Source organism: Mustela putorius, unplaced genomic scaffold (assembly GCF_011764305.1).
Source record: "Mustela putorius furo isolate JIRA1106 unplaced genomic scaffold, ASM1176430v1.1 tig00003859_pilon_pilon_pilon, whole genome shotgun sequence".
Classification (NCBI taxonomy): Eukaryota; Metazoa; Chordata; class Mammalia; order Carnivora; family Mustelidae; genus Mustela; species Mustela putorius.
Genome location: NW_025422011.1, coordinates 6,408,345 through 6,430,428, shown reverse-complemented (window position 1 = coordinate 6,430,428; position 22,084 = coordinate 6,408,345). Strand labels below are relative to the sequence as shown.

The window sequence follows — 22,084 nt, the reverse complement described above, 5'->3', positions numbered from 1 at the left end:
ACACTCTGGTGTGAGCTCCAGCCTGCAGACTTAAGTTCCTCCATTAGGAGATTAAGTATTCAACAGCTTGGGCATCAGTTGTTTCACCAATGAGGAGGTAGGTTTCAAGGTCAGTAATAAGAGGTGTCTGTTTTCACTTTGCTTCACATAGATCAGGACAGAAGTCATAGACATACAATGTTAAAATATCAGGAGAGTGCCAATGTACTAAGAACCAGCAAGTTCCTCTTTTAGTTGGAAGCTAGTGTATATTCTCATACCTAATGTTTCTCCAGTTCCTTCAAGGACCTTTAGTGAATTACTACTGTATTGACATGGCTATCTCTTGGTGCGCACACACCCATCATGGCAAATCAATACTCACACAACTTTATAGCTCTGCGATTTCCATTTGAAAGAAGAGAGTCAGTTCTTCCAGAAGGATGGAAGAAACCATAAATCAAGGAGCTTTCTGTAATAATAACCAATATTTTTGAAATTTCAGGTTCCCAATTCATGACCTTCCATTTATCAGTAAAATTAGAGTTAGCCCTGAGTAAGAGGCTGATATTTTTCTAATCATATTTCATATAGATCATGAGTGATTTAAGGACAAGAAGCAGGCCTTGTCAATTGTGTACCCACAGCACTAAAATCAGTGTTTAAAACAGAAGGTATTTAATAATTATTGTGGAATTGAGCTGAATTTGCTGGTACTCAGCACCAAAAATTATTTTTCAACTTAGATAATTTAGAATACCTTCACATTCTCTTGTTGTACTTTAGTCAATAGGACTTAACTTAGGAGACAGTGACTAGATTATAATGAAACTTTCTTCCAAGTGGGATTGAATTTACTTCACAAAACCATTGTTTTTTAATCTGCGCATTCTACAAAGGGTGCTCCTAGTGAGAAGAAGAAAAATAAAATACCACAGCATCCTTGAAGATAGGTCCAACATTCAAGTCAGCTAATGAAATAGGACCCCAAAGAGACTGATGCTGGGACTGAAGAATATAATACTTTTTTCTTTCTTAGAAAGTAGGAAATCTAATTACCTTCAAGTTTCTCACATTTGAGCCATACTACAAATGAGCTGTGTCCAGGTACAGAAAAACCAACAATATTTTATTTATAACCTTATTTTTTTAGTTTTTGAACTACAAATTCTGGTTCTAGAGGTGTTTAAAAGATCATGGGTTTTTATAGATGCTCATATGTAAATTAATCTGTTTGCTTACTTTTTTTTCTTTTTCTTTTTTTTTTTTTTCTTTGTCATTGAATGGTTCTCATAAATACAGAACAGGTCATTACATGAAAAATATAAGATCTTGCATTTTTTTTTAATCTCGTTCTCTCTTAAAAATCTATTTCTAATATTGCATTCCCCATTGGACTACTTCATAAGGGCATGAGGGAAAGAAAGGAAAGAGAAAAAAAAAAGAAAGAAAGAAAGACAAAATAGACTGGTTCTCACCACTAGAATTCACCATAAAAATCTCAAAGTGTAACAGAATTCTTACAAAATTTCCTAGGCCAGTTCTTTAGGGACTTGAGATCTATGAAAAATATGGCAACCAGGGAAGGCAGGGATGAGATGTGGGAAAATAGTAAATAAGTGCAGCAAAAACAGGTTCTGAGGAATACACATAATTTTGTCTGCTTTAGATCACAATAGAATTTTTAATAAATAAATTTCTTTTCTTTTTTGTTTTTTTTTTGTAAAGACACTTTTTTGAAACAGTAGATTTAGCCCAGTCATTTGTGTCATTTTTAATAAACTGTCTTTTTTTTATTGTTTGTTTTCTCTAACTCTGTAAATGTTTTAGATTTGAGTCTCTTGTACATTGTCTTTAGAGTTCATTCGGATCAATAACGGTTCATGCACTGAACTGTGTATTGAATTAATTGTGTTAACTGTTGTTGTGTGGTTGAAGGGAGATTTGTAAGAGTTATAGTGATTTAGGTGCTCATGCTCGATAGCAGGCATGGGCAGGTGGCTTTCCATGGGTGTATCTCCTGTAATCTCATCATCCACATTAATGATTTCAACAGTCCTTGTCGGGGCGTGATGGTTTTGCCGATGGTGCTGCTTCCTCATTTTGTAGAAAATGACCAGCATCACTGCAGCCATGAGTGTGATGGCCACAAAACAGCCAATGATGATTTTGGTGGTCTTCATGACCTCATCGATTCCCGGGATCCCACTGTTTATGTCAGTCACTGGGATGGTGAATGTTTTTTCTGTCGACCTTGTGCTCTGTGGCGTGAGAGAAGTGGTCACATTGGTGGTCTCCCAGTCAATCACTGGAGTGGGACCTACGTTGTTATCTGTGGTCCGTGCCTCATCCTGAGAAGGTTCCATAGTCTCTACTGTGACGGTTGAAAAGTAAGAGAAGGGAGTAGTGGTTGCTGCAGTAACATTCAGGGTGGCAGAAGCAGTGGTATTTCCGACAGAATTACTCACCATACATGTATACATGCCTGTATCTTGCACGGTTACATTCGTGAAATTTAATGTGCCGTCACTGAGCACAGCTATCCGCACTTTGTATGCCCCATGTGTCATGACCGTTCCATTTGGGGTAATCCAAGAGACAGAGGTCAGGGACGTGGAGGCCCGACATTTCAGCTCGGCTGCCATGCCCTCCGTGACATTGAGGTCTGCTGGGGGCTCCACAATCACAGGAGCATAGCATGTGAAGTAATTCTGGTCAAGCTCCCCGATGTACCTCCCTTTCAGATTGGGAGGAGTGTTACATCGAGCACAACAAGCTGTGTTGGAGGGGGCCATGTCTTTTATCCACCAGCTGAGCCACAGTATGTCACAGTTACAGTTCCAAGGGTTGTGATGCAAGTGTATCCGCTCTAGGTGATGCAAGGGTGTGAAGAGGTCATGAGGCAGTAGTGTTAGATTGTTGTGTGCCAAGTTTATCTCCACGAGTGACTGAAGGTTATCAAAGGCATTCCGTTCAATCACTTGAATCTGGGACTGGATCATCCACAGTTTTTGAAGGTGCATCAGTCCCTGGAACGAGCCAGGCCTGATGGCTGACAAATGATTCCCGGAAAGATCCAGCTCATCTAGTTTTATGAGAGGTGTAAGGTTAGGGATTTCGCGGAGGTTGCACATGGCAAGGTTCAAATACCTCAAGTTGGACAGACCTTCAAAGGCACCTTCTGAGATATATGAAAGCCTTTTCAATTCCCCCAAGTCTAGTCGGCGCAAAGAAGGGATTCTGTTAAAAGCATAAGAAGGAATGCTTTCAATGGGGTTGTTTCTCAACCAGAGCTCCTTCAGTTTAGACAAATATACAAAAGCTCCATTTGGGATGGTAGTAAGACGATTGTCAAAGAGTTCCAGAGTATTGAGGTTTGCCAGACCATTGAAGGCCCCGATTTCAATTGTTCTAATATGATTCCTACTCAACTGTAGGATTTCCAGGTGCCTCAAGTGCTTGAAGCTGTTCACTTTGATGATCTGGATTTGGTTCTCATGGAGGTTCAGCAGCCGCGTGTTGGTAGAGATGCCATCTGGAACTTCCCGTAGGTTTTTCCGGACGCAAATCACCTTGCTGAACTGGTTGCTGCAGGAGCAGACAGAAGGGCAGGTTTGAGCCCGCACCAGACCAGCCACCACAAGAAGTTGAAGAGCCAGCAGCACCACAAGCAGGGGGTCAAATAGGGCCCTGTTAAACCTAGGACCTATCATTATCTGCTGTGGATGTAAGGTCATCTTGTTCAACATTCATAATTTATCTGGTGTTGGTCCGTCTGGAGTTCAAATAGTCTGCAACATAAGAGCAAAGAAAGAGCAACATTAGATCTCCTCCAAATGTCTTCCTGGAGCAAAGTCAGTGACATAATATACCAGCTAAGGCCATCATTTCTCACACTAGCAAACAACCAATCTAATGTCCTTTTATTGAGTGATGTGGCTCATATTTATAGAGAAAATGTTTCTGTACTTCAAATTAGCAGTCTTCTACAGCCCATATCAAGTGTGCGCTCACAGAGAATGAGGGGAAACACCTTACAGTAGTGTTCAGCAACCAAGTATGACTTGAATTCATGAGGACATATGAGATGGATCCCATCAGCAGGTTCAAAGGCCAGACCAGATTGGAAAAGTACAGAAAATAAGATTTGGCCCTATACCCAACAAACAAAAAGCTCCCTTACAAAACCAGTAATAGTTGAGATTGTATTGAGGATTCTTCTATATGCCAGGCACCATGGGCTATAGACTTCACAAGCAATCCTGTCCGGGAGTAGCTACATAATTTGCAGGGTCCAGTGCCAAATGAAACTGGAGGATGGCTTCTTAAAAATTTTGAAGACTTTCAACTCTGTGTAACAACAGAACATTAACCAAGCGTGGGCCCTTCTGTGAATGGGGTCCTTTTCAATTACATAGGGTGCGTGGACTGATCCTCTTTTGTCCTTACACCACTGCTCTGAGGTAGGGAGGTTCACTGTCTCCATTTCCAAAATGAAGAGGTTATGACTTCCAAATGAAGAAGTCATAGGGAAACTAAAACAAAGTCACAAAGTTTATAAGTACAGAACCAGGACTCACACACTCACCTGACTGGTCCAAGAGCATATGATCTCAAATCTCCATTAAAAAGTTTCCGGGAGAACAATGGCAAAGACAAAATATTTTTTCATGATTAATTTCTCTAAAATAATCTAAAATAAATCTAAAATTTTCTGGGGGGTGTCCTGAGCTCTGAACCCTGGCAACTGTGAAGATGCACTGAAACAATGGCATGTACAAATGTACCTAAACTTTTAGAGATTTTCAAATACTCAAACTCACTATAATACAACTGCTACCTACAGGCAGACAGACCACAAATTAAACAAATTAAATAATTTCCATGAAACATAACTTTTAGGTACAGAGGACACCTTAGTATAACAGAAATACTATATATCTTGTACCCCTACTCTCGCTGATTTTAAGTAGATTTGTGGGAAGGGGAATAAAATAACTTACTTTCTGCATCTCTTCCAGCACAGGAAGGAATTTTAAAGGAGCTTTGGGTTACCCAGTGCTTGTCTCATTCTTATCATGAACTGGACACCTGTGTAATGACTTCTTCCAAACTCTCATCTCAATAAAGTGTCCCTTCTATGAATCTCTTAGAAACAAACAAATAAAAAAAAAAAATGGGATGGCGATCACTACCTTCCAACTCAAAAAGGCACTAATTTAGTACTTATTATGTGTCACCTTGGACTACTTATTAATCTTCTCCATAACACATCCTCCTCACTTGCAAAATCAGAATGACAATAGTGCATACCCTTAGTGTTGTTGTGAGGATAAAATTAGTTAAAACAGATAAAGTGCTTCGAATAATGCCTCTCCCATGTTAAAAGCTCCGTAATGTCAGCCATTATTATTACCGTTCTTGTTCTTGCCCTCACCCAGACATCTTGCTGAGCATATAAAGATGAAGACCATCATCCTTACCCCTGAGGAAATGATCATTTAAAAGGGGAGACAGATAGGCCAAAGATGAATCACGATAACATATGTTCATTGGTATGAGGCCAGGCCACTCTGGCACAGGGGCACTGATATCAGATCAGCTCAGTCCGTGCTGGTAAATCAGAGGATTTTAAAAGAAGAGGATCCTGATCTAGGTTCTCTAGAAGAAGTTGATTTAAAAAAAAAAAAAAAAAAAAAAAAAAGGAAAGAAGAGCATTTTCGCCAAGGAAGACGTTCAGCCAAGAGACTAGGACCCAGAAAGATGCTTGCGTGTCCAGGGACAGTAAACCGTTCTCTGTGGTGTGAGAATGGAGAGCCTGGGAAAGAGACAGTTCTTTCTTCCAGGCTGCTGCAGCTCTAGATTGATTAGATTGACTTTTCACACCATACATATATCTATATCTATATCTATATCTATAGATCTAGATAGATAGATAGATAGATAAATAGATAGATAGATAGATTCCAGTACTATGATCATTAGTACTAGATCATTAGTCTCTGGTCCTGCTTCTCCCACCATCCTATGAACACCACAAGGACAGAAGCCATGTCTGATGGTTTTTCTCACCTGTCACACTTTAGACACTGGGTAAAAAGGCTTTTGTAAATGTGTAGAAGCAGTTACTATCTCGTTACAACTCTGTGTATGTGTAGTGATAGAGACTAATATAGTAATCATGACTTTCTACTTCCTATAATTTTGTCCGTCCTTCCTTCCTTCCTTCCTTCCTTCCTTCCATTTCTCTCTCCTTTCTTTCTTTCATTCTTTCTTCTAAGAGAAAGAGAGAGCTCACCAGTTGGGGGGAGATGGGCAGAAGGAGAGGGAGAGGGAGAGAATCTTAAGCAGACTCCACACCCAGCATGGTGCCTGATGCAGCACTCCACCTCATGTCCCTGAGATCATGACCTGAGTGGAAATCAAAAGTCTAGACGCTTAACCAACTGAGCCACTCAGGTGACCCTATCTTCTGTATTTTCTGATGTTTTGTTATCTGGGGCCTTGTTGTTCCAGAGAGAGCCCCTCAAGGACTAGCCAATTCCTTGAAATAGTAAAGGACTTGCCCACAAGCATGCTTTTCATCAACCTGAAGCCTATACCCCAATCAGCTCCTTTCTCAGGATCTCACAGGGCAATGACAGCTGCAAGCCTGCTTACCCTGCCATCTCTTGCTTTCTCTCACAAACCATAATAAAGGCACTTGCTCAGAGTTTTCCTTATTCCTTCTACCCCTGTGACTGACCCTGGTGCTTCCTTGTGTGGCCCCCTTAGGACATAGCATGCCCCCTCCTCTTGGGAACTGTGAGTAAAGAAAAGAATGTATCTCTTCAATGACAATTGTCTCCTGATTTGTCTCATTATACCAAATAATAATAAAATCTACATTTTAAAACAACTAATCACTAAATAGCAGGGGGGGGGCTGCTCATCTTAATAATCTTGTTGATGGCTTTATAGGTCTACTCTATTGTCCTATTTACACAGTGACAACAATAAGATTGGTAGGCTTCTCACCCTGAGCTAGATTAGGAGATATTTTTTATTGTAAATTCAAGCATGACCTTAAAAACCCTTAGGGATTTCCACTTTAAATAGAATCTTACTTACATTTCCAGTGACATGACCACTGAAAATTTTTCATTCATATGATTTGGTGTAGTTATACATTTGCTCCCCTCCCTCCAACACACACTTTTTAAGGTAATTGGGCATTTAGAAAATAGCACATAAAATCTCTGATACATTAACTGATGGTTATTTTTAGGACTCGGGTCCAAGGGTCCTACTCCTCTAGTTCACCTTCTACCTCCCTACCCTCTGACTCTTGGAATCCTGGGGTCTCTGGTAATAGAGATATAGAGAAATAACTGATTGACTGGACATAGCACAGAAGTGCAGAAGCTAAGTCCTTTGCTTAAGATAAGCCATTTGCTATCCTTTTCTCTTTAAAATAAGAAATAGCAAAGGAGGCATGTCCCATGGTCAAAGGAAAAGGCTCTGGTAAAGCCTTCCTAAATTTAAATGCCGGCTTAAACTTCCATGACTCTGCAACTGGGAAAGATACTTCACTTCTCATTTCTCTTTACTTTACTTTTCCATCTATTCAAAAGGCTTTTGTTAGCAATATCATATATATATATATATATATATATATATATATATATATACACATACATACATATACACACATCTATATACATCTATATGCATATATATATACATACACATACTTACCAGCTCATAATTAGCAATTTATAATAAATATGTAAAACATATTCAAACTAAAAATAAAATGATGGAACACTCAGTTTCTTCCTCTTATATAAGATAGGAATAACACTAATATCTATTACTCAGAGTTATAGTAAGGATTAACTGCAATGATCAGAAGCACGCTTTCATATGCAAATCCAATACATTGCAATTAATTGCAGAGTGCTTGTGTCTCTCCTTTTTCAATCCCCAGGCTCTTTTATTTTCTCTTTCTTACTTACTTCAAGGTCTTTCTACTCTTGCTATTAATGAGATTTCCTATAAATCAGTCATAAGTAACGATTTATGAATTATAGCCAGTTCAAAGGTAATTTATAACCCACAGAAAATAACGCTTGGTACGTGCACTGAATCGAATAACCTACTATCAACAAAAGGTTTTCTATTTTTAAAATCTAAATTATGTTACTTTACATTAAAAGCCATGTTTCAGCATCTCTTTCATAAGATGATTTTATCACATCAAAAAGAAATCAATTTAAAAGTAGGCTCTATCCATTACAATGTCATCTGACAGGGTTTATTTACCAATGGATCTGTATGGGTTTTGAATTAAGCTGTAATACTTTCAGCCTTGTCCCAGAGGATATTCTGACTTTGTCAACAGACCTTTCTTCTTTCCCTACCCATGCTTCAGTGCACTGAGATACAGGGGGCTGCTCTATTTAGCACAGTTTCATTGCTCAGTTAGCAGAAACTAAGTCTAGGTATTAGAACTGGTTTGGAAGCCAGGTAAAAGAAAGGTGAATTTATTAGCCACAACCACTCTTGCCCACAGAACACACAGTCACCCTCATAATTATCTCCAGCAAATCTCCACCCTCATATGAATCTCCTAAATTCTGAGAACCAAAACCACTTGCCCCACACTCAGCCTGGAAACAGACCTCCAAACAAGACCTTTCTGTTGACATACCCATGATGTTTGCTCTTCCATCATCTTTATTAGCCTCTCTATCTGTGGGGACTCTCCTGTCCAAGCAAATTGTTTCATTGCCCCTCTAGGAATCTGCCCAAAGACCCATCAGGACATCTAATGGCAGTTCATTCTCTAAGATTCTTTTAATCTCTTGCCTCACCTAGCTATTTTCACAAATCCTAGATGGCTGTACTGCAATCCTAACTCTCTCCTAATCAACCTCCCACAGTGAAAACTCCCCTCAAATCAGACTTCCAATTCTCCATAAATTCTGTCCTAATCTTTACCACTCTATTCACAGATCCTCCCATACCTATGTGAGATGGTGGCCTCTCTTAGCAGAATGAGCAATAAACTTGCTCTGTTTTTTCAACAAGTTGTTTTGGGAGTCAGCTTTTTACAGCACTAAGAATGGATTATTCATTTAAATTGTGCTTGAACCTCTCTTTCTCTCTTTCTTCACATTTGTTGCCTCCCCAACACTTTCATTCCTTACTCTTGCCCTAGAACATTTTGTTCGGGAATCTTCATTCCCATCCTTAAAAAAATTTTTTTTTAAATCATGAAACTATATTCTCTTCTTTGGAAGAGTCTGACTCAGGACTGCTGGGTAAATAGAATTTGGTTTAAGCTAGGGCTAGGCAAACTTTTCCTGTAAAGGGCCAGAGAATAAATATTTTAGGCTTTGCAGGCCATGTGATCTCCTGTTGTAACTATGCTACTCTGCCAAGTAGTTGTAGTGAAAAGGTAAATGAGTGGATATGGCTGTGGTTCTGATTAAACCTGTTAGGAGCACTGAAATTTGAATTTCATACCATTTTCACATGTCTCAAAATATTATTCTTTTTTTGAAAAAGGGAGAAGGAGAGAATGAGCAAAATGGGTAGGGCGGAAGGTCAGAGGCAGACAGAGAAGCAGGCTCTCCACTGAGCAGGAAGCCCAATGTGGAGCTGGATCCCATGATCTTGGGATCATGACCTGAGCCGAAGGCAGCTGCTTAACCAACTGACCCACTCAGGTGCCTCTCAAAATATTATTCTCAACATTGTTTTCTATTTAAAAATTCAAGAATAGGGACGTCTGGTTGACTTAGTCAGTTGCACCTCTGCCTTTGACTTGGGTCAGATCCCAGAGTCCTGGGATTGAGTCCCACATCAGGCTCCTTGCTCAGCAGGAAGCCTACTTCTCCTTCTGTTTGCCACTCCCCCTGCTTGTGCGCGCGCTCTCTCTCTCTAACATATAAATAAATAAAATCTTAAAAAAAAAAATTCAAGAACAATCTTAGCTCCTAGGGCTAACCTCTGGACTATAGTTTGCTGAGCTCTTATCTAAACAAATATTGGTTGTAACATTTCTGTTGCCAGAGACTGGTTAGGTCTGGATAGGTGACACAATTTGGCCAATGAGATGTGAGAAGAAGTCAGCTGAGGGGTTCTGGAAATTTTTTTTCTCCCACTAATAAGAAGAAAAACAGGGGGAAGAAATAGTTATTTATTCTGTTTCTGGATATCGTTGTGAGTATAAGATGCCTAGAGTTGCTGAAGCCATCTTGTGGCCAAGAAAGGAGGAAACCTGAGGATAAAGCAGTTATGCCAAGGAAAGAAAATGGAAAGAAGGGAAGAATTTGTATTTTTTTTATATTCGTGATGGGCAACTGAATTAATGAATCCTGTTACTATCTTTCCTCTACATTTTCTTAGGATATAAAATATTCAACTTCTTACAGCATAAACAATTACTCTTTCTTGGTCACTTACAGTCAACCTATCTTGATACTTACATATTCATTCTCCTTTCTCCCTCTTCCCTGGTCTCTCCCTCCCTCTCACTTTTTTTCTCTCACCATCTCCCCATTTCTGAAACCAATGGCAAAGAAATAACAAGTAAGACAGCAGAAAAATTCTGATTTTTGTGTACCGTTATAAATTTGAAACCTACCAAAGGAAACAGCGTAAACTGAGGCATCCGTTAGTCAGAAAAGAGGTAAGCTGCATCCCTATCATGCTAAACGGCTTTCTACTGCAGTCATTTCCTGTATAATTCTTTAAATTTTAAAGAGTGCTAGAATACACCAGAGAAGAAAAAATAGCACCTCGAATAACACCATTATCAAAGATAGCTTACCTCTCCAAATTAAAATTCGTTTATAAATATTTTCTAATATAATTTATTTTTTTCCCCAATTGAAACCCAATTTTTTAAGTCGGTTGAGTTTTCTCTACTCCTTATATAGTTTTTTGTTGCTCTGCAGATTTCCAGTGAGAAGAAAATTTTTGTAACCCTGCCTAGGGCTGACCCTGTAGGCAAATGTAATGGAAGTAATACAACATTTAAATGGCTGTAAACCAGGGACTCAACCTGTCAAGTCAACAGGAGGTTCCTTGGCTGAACACACTGACTTGGCAATGTTTCTAGAAAACTGGAAGAAATTGAGATTGAAGAAGAAGAAGATGATGATGATGATGATGATGATACCTGAGTCTGTGTTTTCATTTTTCTCTAAGACTTACTTGATTTATAGCAAAAGAATACATATGTTCAGGGTTTAGAAGTGACACAATTACAAGACCATCAGGTGAAAAGAAACAATGAGTAGAGAGAACTATGTATTAAAAAAAAAAAGAAAAGGAAAGAAAAAAAAAATCATGTGGCCAACATGTTGCTATTGCTTGGACAGTACAGTCAGGATTGTAAGAATGAAATTGGCCAGGACTTCTAGAATATTATAGTCTTGTTGGAGCTATAATACAAATGTACAGATACATATTTAAAAAGTGTACATATAGATGTCCTGGGTACTAATGCAAACCAACATATTCAGTATTTAAATGCCATAAAGGATTATCAGAAATAGCAGATAATCAGAGAAAATTTTAAGAGGATTCAGGATCATATGTAAGTCTCTAAGGGGACATAAACTTGCATTGAGGCAGAGTGGTGGCGGAGGAGGTAAGAGATTACTTTAAAAAGCAGAGGAGTAGGAGCATGAAATGAAGGAAAACTGACTTACCGGAAGCAGAAGGCTTATGCAGCAGAATTTAAATAGTTGACTTGGCCCAAATGAGGGGCACCACAAGTCTGCTGGAAGTTTGGATTTCCTTCAAAAAAGAGACTTAGAAAGAAACTGCAATCCCCTTAGGCAGGAAAGGGTTTGATGAGAGAGCACTGTGTATACAAAGAATGATCTGCCCTCACATGTAAAAGAAATTTTGGAAAGAGGAACAGTTGACGGAAGAGTCCTACGACTTCAATAATCCACATCCCTAGCATTGCTTTAAAACTAAATGAAACTTCTCTTCATGATCTGATGACTGAGATGTGCACAGGTGGAAATTAATTAGCCCTCGTTGAAATCCCGTAGACCACGAAATACCAATGAAGGCAAAATTAGCTTCTGTCTGTGGTCACATGGGAAAAAAATTATACACAGAGATGAGGGTATGATTTTGGAAACTCTGATGTTCATGTCAAGAGAGAGGCATCTCGGATCTCTGGTATTGCTCGTGTCTACTCTGTAAATGGCACACCAAGGATGATTAAACACATGTACCATTTTGGTTCCCTAAAGAAATACCGTACTTTCCAACTTGAAACAATGCTGAAGCACAGAAAGAGCCAGAAAGCTGTATTAGCATAACCTAGAGGAAGAAAAACCAGATTGAGAATGGAATGAGGAGGACTGGAAGGTTGGCTCAGTATTACCGACGGTTTGATCTTTGGCAAATTGTTTTTCTCCGAGGTGCACCTTTCTCAATGGGAGTGATGGTAATACCATTAATAAATAGACATTGAGAGAATTACTTGAGTTAAATGTCATAGCATAAACTAAAAACAAATCCCGAAACCTGCCCCTGTACCTCCCAAAATGCCACTATCACACAGCCCGTTGCTCAATGCAGAAATGTAAGACTCTTCCTTGACTTTTCTTTTTCTTTATTTATATGCAACACAGTACTATTCATGGGATTCACTAAAATAAAACTTGAGATCAGTCTACTTTTCCTTTCGACCCTCTCTAGGCCAAATCATCTTCATTTCTAACTTGGACCACTGAAATACCATCTGACCAGTTTCTCTACCTTTGCAATTGCCTTACCACAGTGAATTCTCCATAGGGCATTTAGATTTTTAAATTTAAATTTAATTTTTTTAATTTTAAAAATATAACTATGTTCATGGCATTCTTCTGCTGAAATGCCCCTATTCGCTCCATATCCTTTTAGAGTAAAATGCAAACTGTTTTGGTCCCCAAATCGAGATCATCTGATACCTGCCTGTGTCTCGTACCTTTCAGCTTTTCTTTATCCCCCTTCATTGGACTTCCACATTGGACTTCCTTTGGTCCTCAAATGCACCAAGGTTTTCTTCCCTGGGGACATTTGCAGTAGGGTCCCTCTGCCTGCAACACATGTCCTTTGATTTTTGAGTGGTTGGTTTTCCTTGTCCTTCAGAACATTCTTTAAATTTTTCCTTCTCAGGAGGTTTTTTTCTTGACCATCCAGCCTAAAGAAGTGTGTCTACCATCATCAATGATATCGCCATAATTAATTTTTATCTTACTTATTGTTGGTATTTTTCTCATATCCTTAGATGCTTATTTCCTTACTGTCTGTGTCATCTGAATGGAATCTTAAGTTCCATGGAGCAGAGACTTGTCTGTCCTATTCAGTAGTTTTCACCTGGAATAATGTTCCTCAAATATTTGCTAAATGTATGAATGAATGAATAAATGAGTAAGCTGTTGTCTAAGCAGCCCGTAGATAGTTAAGGCTATAAAGTCACTGAGGACCTAAATGACATCACACTCACTAATTGATCTAGGGATCCCTAGCATCTAGTAGAGCCCAACTCACACAGTAGGAATTTCATCAACTTCTGAAACAATGCTTGTCTAGCTTTTAACTATTTTCACAGAAGTCCTTCCTACAAAGAGAAGTTAGGGAGCGCAATGCAATATAAAGTTCATTTCATTGTTTCCTAGCTCTTTTTTCTATTTTGTGTGTTTGTTTTCAGGGGAAGGCTTCTCGATTTCCTTTTTTTATTATTGTTAATAGCAGCCCTATTTAAGTTTGGCCAAACAATGCCCTCTGCTGTATGTGCCTAAAATAGCATGATTGCCTTGAAATTCGAATGTGGATAATGTGTAAGTTGTTCTCCTGATTTGCTTCTTCGAGTGCACCTACATGTACATCAGAGGTAGGGAGGTCTGGCTCAGCTTCTGGGTCACTCCATCGGGTCAGAGCCGTTAGAGCAAAGAACAGAAATTCATAGGGCAGAAAGTCAAGTAATCTTCAAATCCCCTTTAAAATGGAAGAGATCTTGATCACCACATTTCTGCTTCAGGAACTCATTTGAACCATTAATTAGAAAATCCATGGGTTGAAAAAAAAAGACCTCTTAATTCTTTTGTCACAACCCAAAGGAACAAGATGGAAGAGGCAGGGGATTATGGTAGGCGGTCACAGCTCCACCTCTGTTTTCGCTACGAAAAGTCAAATCTACTTCATGTTAGAAAAGCAGACCCAGAAATATAGCTCATGACTTGGCAAGGCTAAAAATAAAATTAATTTGTTTTTTCCTTCTTGTTTAGTCTCACATGATGCAGGAGAGATAAACATACCTGGCATGAAGTTTCTGGCTGGTTATGAATCCTTTTGATCATATTCACTTTTTGATGTTTATTATTTATGAAGAAATGAAATATAAATGACTGACTTGTTTCTCAAATGAAAGGGTGGGATTTGAGGTGTTCAGAGATATGTTTGTATTTTTATGATAGATGTTTGCTCTGTTGGTTTTGTGAAATGAATAGCCGAGAAAAAAGCTTAAAACCTTAAGCTCCATATACTGCTTGATATTTCATTCTTCAGGAAATGAAATCAGACTGTCCCAATTATCAGAAATGCCTACTTTCTCCTTTGCACTAATATTTTTAAGTATAGATCCTACCAATGCATAAAAACATCACTATTCTGCTTTTCCTTTTAATTCTTTCTCTTTTCTCAGGTTCAGGGCCACAACGTGATTAATACATGTTATTCTTTATCTCCGGAATTGCTCTCTTCTTCTTATACTTTTCCTGGGGGAGATCTATGCAGTTAACACTTCCCAGATTTAGTGTAACAAGCTTAGGAATCGAGGTGATCACAGTTCAAGAAAACATAACACACCAATAGTTCCCATTTGCTTTAGAGAATAAAGCCGACATCCCTTACTGCCTCTACCCACTAGATGCCAGTAGCACCCCCAGTTGTGAGCATCTAGTGTCTCCAGACGTTGCCAATGTCCCCTGGAGGGCAAATTTGCCCTCTTAAAAACTACCACGTTAGTGTGACACATAGGACACTCCATGATCCTGCGCCATACTGCTTTCCCAGTCTTATCTCCCACTGTTCTCCATAATACAGTCTAGGCTGCAGTCTGTTTCTGATGCTAAAAATATGCCTCCTACTTTTCCTCTTCAGAGCCTTGCTCCTGTTGTCTCCATTGCCAGCAACGTTCTACTCTGACTTTTCTGTCAAAATTGTACCCAATCTCAGAGCCAATTTTACAATGACCATTTCTATTTGACCTTCGTTAGTCTTATTGGCCGGGACTAATCTATCCTTCCAGAAGTGCCTGTCATGCTAAGACTATAGCAGTTATCAACTGTGTTGGAATCTAAATGTTTGGGTATGTATTCAATCTATTTAATCATAAGCTTCTGAAAGACAGGACCTGGATGATTTCTAGGCATGCAATAAATATTTGTTGAATTTTATTACTGAATGTAGCCCATATTTTAATTCACAGTCAGGAGCCAGGATGATACGCTGATTTTCTAATAACAATTAACATATAAAGGTCCATTGATAAGAACTGTATGAGAACCAAAAAAGTTAAAATGGTATACAACTTAGTACAAATGATAAAGAGAGGGGTTTAGTAATTACTCCTTGGCCTCTCATGCACATAAAACAAAAATATAAAAATAAATTCTGAAAAAGTAGATTGCCCAAACTCAGCATGTAAAGGTGTGATTGAAAACAATAGACTAAGTGAAAATTTCTCTTTACCATCAACAAGCTGTATCCTAAATATTACACCCAGAGTACATGGCACATTGTAACATTATATCTTTCATTACACACACACACACACACACACACACACACACACACACAGAAAGACAGAAGGAAAGGAAGGACGGGAGAAAGAAAGCGAGCAAGCTCAAGAAAAGTTGGTACTTACCAACTACTTACATAACTAAGTGAAGGCTAATGCAATATAGAGATTTTTTTTTTAAATCAGAGATAAAAATGTGTGTAGTATCCATCTGTGAAATTGCCTAGAGGTTGGATACTCTCATATATATACTCTATCATTGTGAGAATACATGATTTAATATATACATAGAAGGATTTAGAACAGTGCCTGGTATATAGTCAATACTGTATGAACATTTGTTGTTGTATTTATGTTATTGTTATTTGTCTAGTCCCAGTGACAGCTGAAGTCCAATTATGGAGAATGACAGATACATCAGACAATTATAATCTGATGCTAAAGCAATTTGAATCATACAATTAAGTTTTCTTAGTTGATTTCTCATCAACTGCCTTATTGAATTATAATGTTTTTTTTTCATGAAAATGCATAGTTTAATCCAAGAGCTCCTAAGAAGCTCACAAATGGATTTTAAACCATTTATGAATCTCCTGAAATTATATGCAAATTTTTGTATAAGTGTGGAGATTGTATATTTTTATAGGAAGATTATTCATTGGTTTTATCATCATATTCTCAAGGAGATTTATGACTCCAAAAAGTTTAAGTTCTACATAAAAAGATTTGACAGACTGAAGTACTTGAAGTGTCTGTTATAGCTTTAGCTATAATTTAACAAACTGGCATTCTGCTTTCTATATTCATGTCTTATGTGTTTATAAGTGTGACTACAACTTTCTCATGATGAGCTACCCAAATCAAATTTCCGAGAGTATAAAATTAAGGACCGTCAGACCCCATCTTGAGTAAATACTTCTAGACGAATGTCCATTGGAAAAGGTCTTGGAATGCCATCTTCCCTTTTGACAGTGATCCTTGCCACATACATTAACACTGGTATTCAGGTGACAATTTGTCACTCCCTGTCATTTTTTTAAGGAATTTGTGTCAAAGTAAAAATCAGGATGCTGCATAATGAAATGAGGACTTCTCTGCTCCAGAACCTCCCCCATCCCTCATTTAACCATCATTTATTCCTTAAAGGAAAATGCACTGAGATAGTGTAACTGAATTATTAATATTTATCTCTTAGAATATTTTACATAGTTTTGGTTGATGCTTAAACAGAAAATATCATGCTCATTAATATTAGTGAAGATCATTGTATAACAGGAACAAACCAAAAAAGTAATATTCTATTACAAATAATACAACCAAAATCCCAATAAGAATTTCCCCTCATACACACTCAAACACAAAATCTATTGTTGAATGAGGTTAAACTGCAGAGATCAGACACATGTTTTAGCCTCTCAGGACCCACAATAGAATGATTCTAGGCTTTCAGTTTGAAAAAGGGAATAAAAAGAAAGCAGATAAAAGAGGCTGAACATTGCGTTATGTTTAATCTAAGTATGAAAAATTATTTTTCTCATGACATTTTCTATTAGTCCATAGGGGCTAATGATATATTCTTTTATATGTTCATATTTTACATTAATATTTATATATTCTCGTGTCTAGATTAATGACAGGCAAGTAACTAAAGAAACTTTTGAAAATCTAACAAGTCCATCTTCAACATAAGATCTTGGCAAGGCAGGTAGAGAAGGATTTGATTTCAGAAAGTTGGTAATGTAGTTAATGACCTTGCTTCCCATGCTTCCTTTGGATTGACGACTAGCTAGGAGGAGTTGATAGCCATTAACCCTCAACTGCTCATTAATCCTTAGGAAATGCCCTGTGCAAGGTCATCATTGCCTTTATAGGTTGAAAACAAACAAACCAACAATAGCATCCAAAAGGCATATAGATTTTTATAATGAGTAATATAATTTAAATTGCCATGCTTGGGAATCTGGAGAATAAATACCACATATAGAGAGTTATTCCAATTTTAAAATCACCTTCCAATGTTTTATCAAGTACTTCCCTGTTTATTCTTAAACAGTACAAAACCCAAATTTTCTAGACAGTAACCAAACACACACACACACACACACATACACACACACACACACACACACACAATCTTCCCAGGCAAAATACTAATGATGTTTAGGATTCATTTCATAACCATTAAAGTCATTTCAGCTCTAATAATGTATGCTTCCAAATATGGGTACCAATACTGTGTGAACTTTCCCTGTGAGGGAATCTCTTCCACTTAGTAACTCCCCATCACCAATCATTTGAAACACTGTGCTGTGACAAGCCTAACATCAACAACAGAGTCACGAACCAATGCCAAATGCTGCACTGAGTAAGTGTGTAGGTGGTTGAGCAGATCATTAGAAGGAAAAGCAAATTTGCAATAGGATGGAACAGGGATAGGAAAGAGCACAGTGTAAGGTCTGAAGGCCTACTAAGAAATCATTTCAATAAATGAGGAATAAAAAAATGAGGGCCTCCTTTTTAGCTAAAATATAGGCTGACATGACATGAAGATTTTCACATCTCTGCTCTACAATCCTTAACGCTGTGAGACTCCCTTTGTAGTTCACCAGCTTCCTTGATTCCTGACCCACGACTGGCTGCTCTAACGCCTGTATATTTCAGACTCCCTAAAACATCAGAGCAAACCCATCCATCAGGTCCTGGCTCCTACTGAAGACCTCTGAACAACCACCTTCCAGTTCTCAGCATGACTCAAGAGTTTAATAAATTCACCAAAATGACCCACAAAAACCTGATAAGGAAACTCTCTTTAATTGAGTCTGTGTGTTTGAGATCGGAGCAAGGGGAGGAAACAGAGTAGACTCCTTCTGTGATTTCCAAGCAACGTCCTTTAATCAGAATGCAGATAGCAGCGATGGCCTCCTAATTGGAACTGGAGCTGGTTTCAAGTAACCTCAACACTGTTAACATTGCATAATGACAAAAGCTTGGTGATGACATGTCAGATAATGGGAATGACTGTAATCAGTGATTTCTTTGTTTCCCCCTAATGACCGCAAAAGAGGGAATTATATGGCAGATGCAGACATTTGGAAATTGGATTCTTAGTCATTTAGTTAAGGCAGTCCTCATTTTGCTTGGTGCCGTGTTGCACATAGGTCATGCATACTGGCACCAAGTCCTCTTTTTTTGCATAGTTCTTTTATGACAGATTTGCTCTAAGTTACCATGGAACCTTGCAACATGAAGACTCCATTCCAATATGAACAAGCTTCAGTTAACTCAGTACTGTGCAAAACAAGAACTCCAAGTATTATCTGATACTCATTGGCCCAAAAGGCATCATTTCCAAAAACATACCATGGGAAAAAAGATCAAGAAAATCCATGAAAAGCAATAAGGAACTGGATCCCCTTTGGTATATTAATGGAATATACCATTATAGTGACACACATGCATGTCCCTATAAAAGTAATCATTGATTAACTACTTTTTTCTTAGTTTGGAAAATGAAAATTTCCTTGGTTTGGAAAATGAAAATTACTTCGTGGTTGTTTCTCCACCATTTATTTTTTTAATTCTCTAAAGGATACATCCTAGGAAGAATAAATTAAAAAACACAGGGGTGACAGTCAGATCCCAATACACATATCACACATGCTAGGTGACACCAATGCAAATCACTTAAACTTTCTGTACCCTTCTGTCAAGTGAAGACAAAATGAATACCTGCTCTTCCCAGGCCAAAGAAATACTGAAAATATAAGGTTTAATCAAGAATAAATGTAACAAAAAGCAAAACCCACAAAATGAGGGTAAATTATGATACTTTTGTCACTCTTACACTCCCCAGCCTCATTTTTTAAGTTGCACCTGCCATGTGAACGGAAGTGGAAGATGGATAGGGATGTAGGCAAAATTCTGAGATCAGTGGTTGGAACACTATTGCTTATGGACAAAATCTGGCTCACCACCTTTTTTTTTTTTCAATAAAGTTTTATTGGAATACTCCTTTACCCATTCGTGTATGTATTCTCTATAGCGGCTTTCACCTTAAGGTGCAAAATTGCATAGTTGTGATAGATTATAAGGCTCCCAAAGCCCCAGATACTTACTTACTGACCCTCTACAGAAAAAGTTTGCTGACCCTGCTCTGAAATTTCTATAATTTCTTTTCTTACTCACTCTCTTCAGCCCAACACCTGCCAAGATGATCCATTAAGGTCTATAAATAGAAATATTAGAATTTCTATTTATAACTAATTTTTTAAGTTTTTTTTTATTTTAATTTGAGAGAGAGAGCGCACAAGTCAGGGGGGAGAGGGAGAAAAGCAGGCTCCCCGTTGAGCTGGGAGCTCTACACAGGACTTGATCCCAGGACCCTGGGATCATGAGCTGAGCAGAAGGCAGACATTCAACCAACTGAGCCACCCAGGCACCCCTATAACTAACTTTCAGCTCAGAAATAAAGAGATTCATTTTTACTAATGTGGCAATGGTTCCAGGTGTGAGGAGTCCAAGCAAAAGAGGGAGTTCCATAACACAGCAGGGTGATCTGTGGTACAATTACTTTCTCATATGTTTTTAGCACTTGGTGACATACTACAATCTCTGTCTGTCTGGCTAAGTGGCTTCAGGGATTCTTTTATTCAGTTGTGTTTTTTTTTTTTTTTAAACTAACCCAAAATGGAGAAAGGAACATAAAGGAAATATTTCAAAGGCATCACAGAGTGAATATTCTAATAATAAGTCAAGCATAAGCACACAGGTAAAAATGACAGAGCTAACATCTTCTCTCCTAGTATGAGCTCTTTGAAGCCTTATGATGATTATATATTAAAGAAATATGCATTGTGATTAATCTTGTATATGTATATACATCTACATATATACATACATAACATATGTGTATATATGGGGGGTAACAATTATGCTCTCCAGCAATCATCTCCTGTCCCACTCTTGTCAAAGCTCTTTACTCTTTCCTGAATTCTCTAGAAGCCCACCAACATTTCTGACTGATACATGGCTTCTTTTCAGTTTTTTCCTCCCCACTTCACCCCACCCCACTAAAGCATCTTGCTATGCAAAATCAATGCCTCTTCTGTCCCTGGGATTGGGAACCCTATTTCTGCATGCCCCTCTGGATCCTGGGAGAATGACCTGAAAACACGTCCTTAAGAGACAGACTTTGTAAGTACCCTCCCTTCCTTCCTTTCCTACCCCTCTGCTAAAAGTGTCTTCCTCTCACCATTGTTGGAAAGACGGCTTAAAATCTGTAGGTTGAAGCTTTAAAGCTCATGAACATAGAACCCAAATTAAGAATCATAAACTTTGGGCGCCTGGGTGGCTCAGTGGGTTAAGCCACTGCCTTTGGCTTAGGTCATGATCTCAGGGTCCTGGGATCGAGTCCCGCATAGGGCTCTCTGCTCAGCAGGGAGCCTGCTTCTCTCTCTCTCTCTCTCTCTCTCTCTGCCTGCCTCTCTGTCTACTTGTGATCTCTCTGTCAAATAAATAAATAAATAAATCTTAAAAAAAAAAAAAAGAATCATAGACTTTGAGAGTTTTAATTTTAAAAGGAACCCACAGACTTCGGTAAAAACTCTACTTCCTCTTTCACTATACAGAGATCTGGTCAGTAACTCTGAATCTCCTTTTCCTCACCTGTAAAGTGGGCATGCGATTTTTTGTCCTTCCTGTCTCATTACCAGGATAACTTTAGAGAGTTGATGAATTGTGAGATGACTTATAACTTATAAAACATACATAGTGGGTAGATTTTGGAGACTGATCATTTTTTTAAATTTTGAATCCATACTGAAAAAAACATATAATCAGAAATGTGGGGGAGGGAGGGAAAGAGAAAGAGTAAAAACCACAGCTCTCTGTGTGGCAGATACTCCTGTGCACTTTACATACACTTGACTGAATCTTCCTAACACCTGCGCGCAGTAGATGCTTCTTGTAGCTCACCCCAAATCACACGATTAGTAAATGATCTCCAGTCTGTCTCGCTATGCCCTTTTACCCACCATGCCAGATGGATACACTTTCTACTAGCTATGTTGCTTTGGAGAAGCAATTGACTCTCTCGGCAACTTGTTTCTAAAGGGAGGAAGAAAACACCGCTCTTATGCTGTGCTGGCTGTATTATTATAACTATTCTTAATGAAACACCACTTCTTAGACGTGCTCGTATTCATTTTGTCTTTGAGAAACCAAGACAGAGCATCTACACACTATAATCAAGGCTTTTCAACCAGCCTGTTGTAGGTTCTGGACTTCAACCACCAGCTCTAGATCCAT

The 22,084-nt window shown here is 38.4% G+C and overlaps 1 protein-coding gene across 2 annotated transcripts in view; it reads right to left on the bottom strand.

The window, feature by feature from the left end:
* Positions 1 to 1,230: 1,230 nt before the first annotated feature.
* The window catches only part of LRRC4C (leucine rich repeat containing 4C), a 162,916-nt gene continuing 142,062 nt past the window's right edge, over positions 1,231 to 22,084 (bottom strand). For both annotated transcript variants that reach the window (XM_004763213.3, XM_004763214.3), the window contains one exon: positions 1,231 to 3,770. In XM_004763213.3, coding sequence (XP_004763270.1) covers positions 1,806 to 3,728 — 1,923 coding nt within the window. In that variant the 5' untranslated portion in view covers positions 3,729 to 3,770 and the 3' untranslated portion in view covers positions 1,231 to 1,805. The remainder of the gene's footprint in view (positions 3,771 to 22,084) is intronic.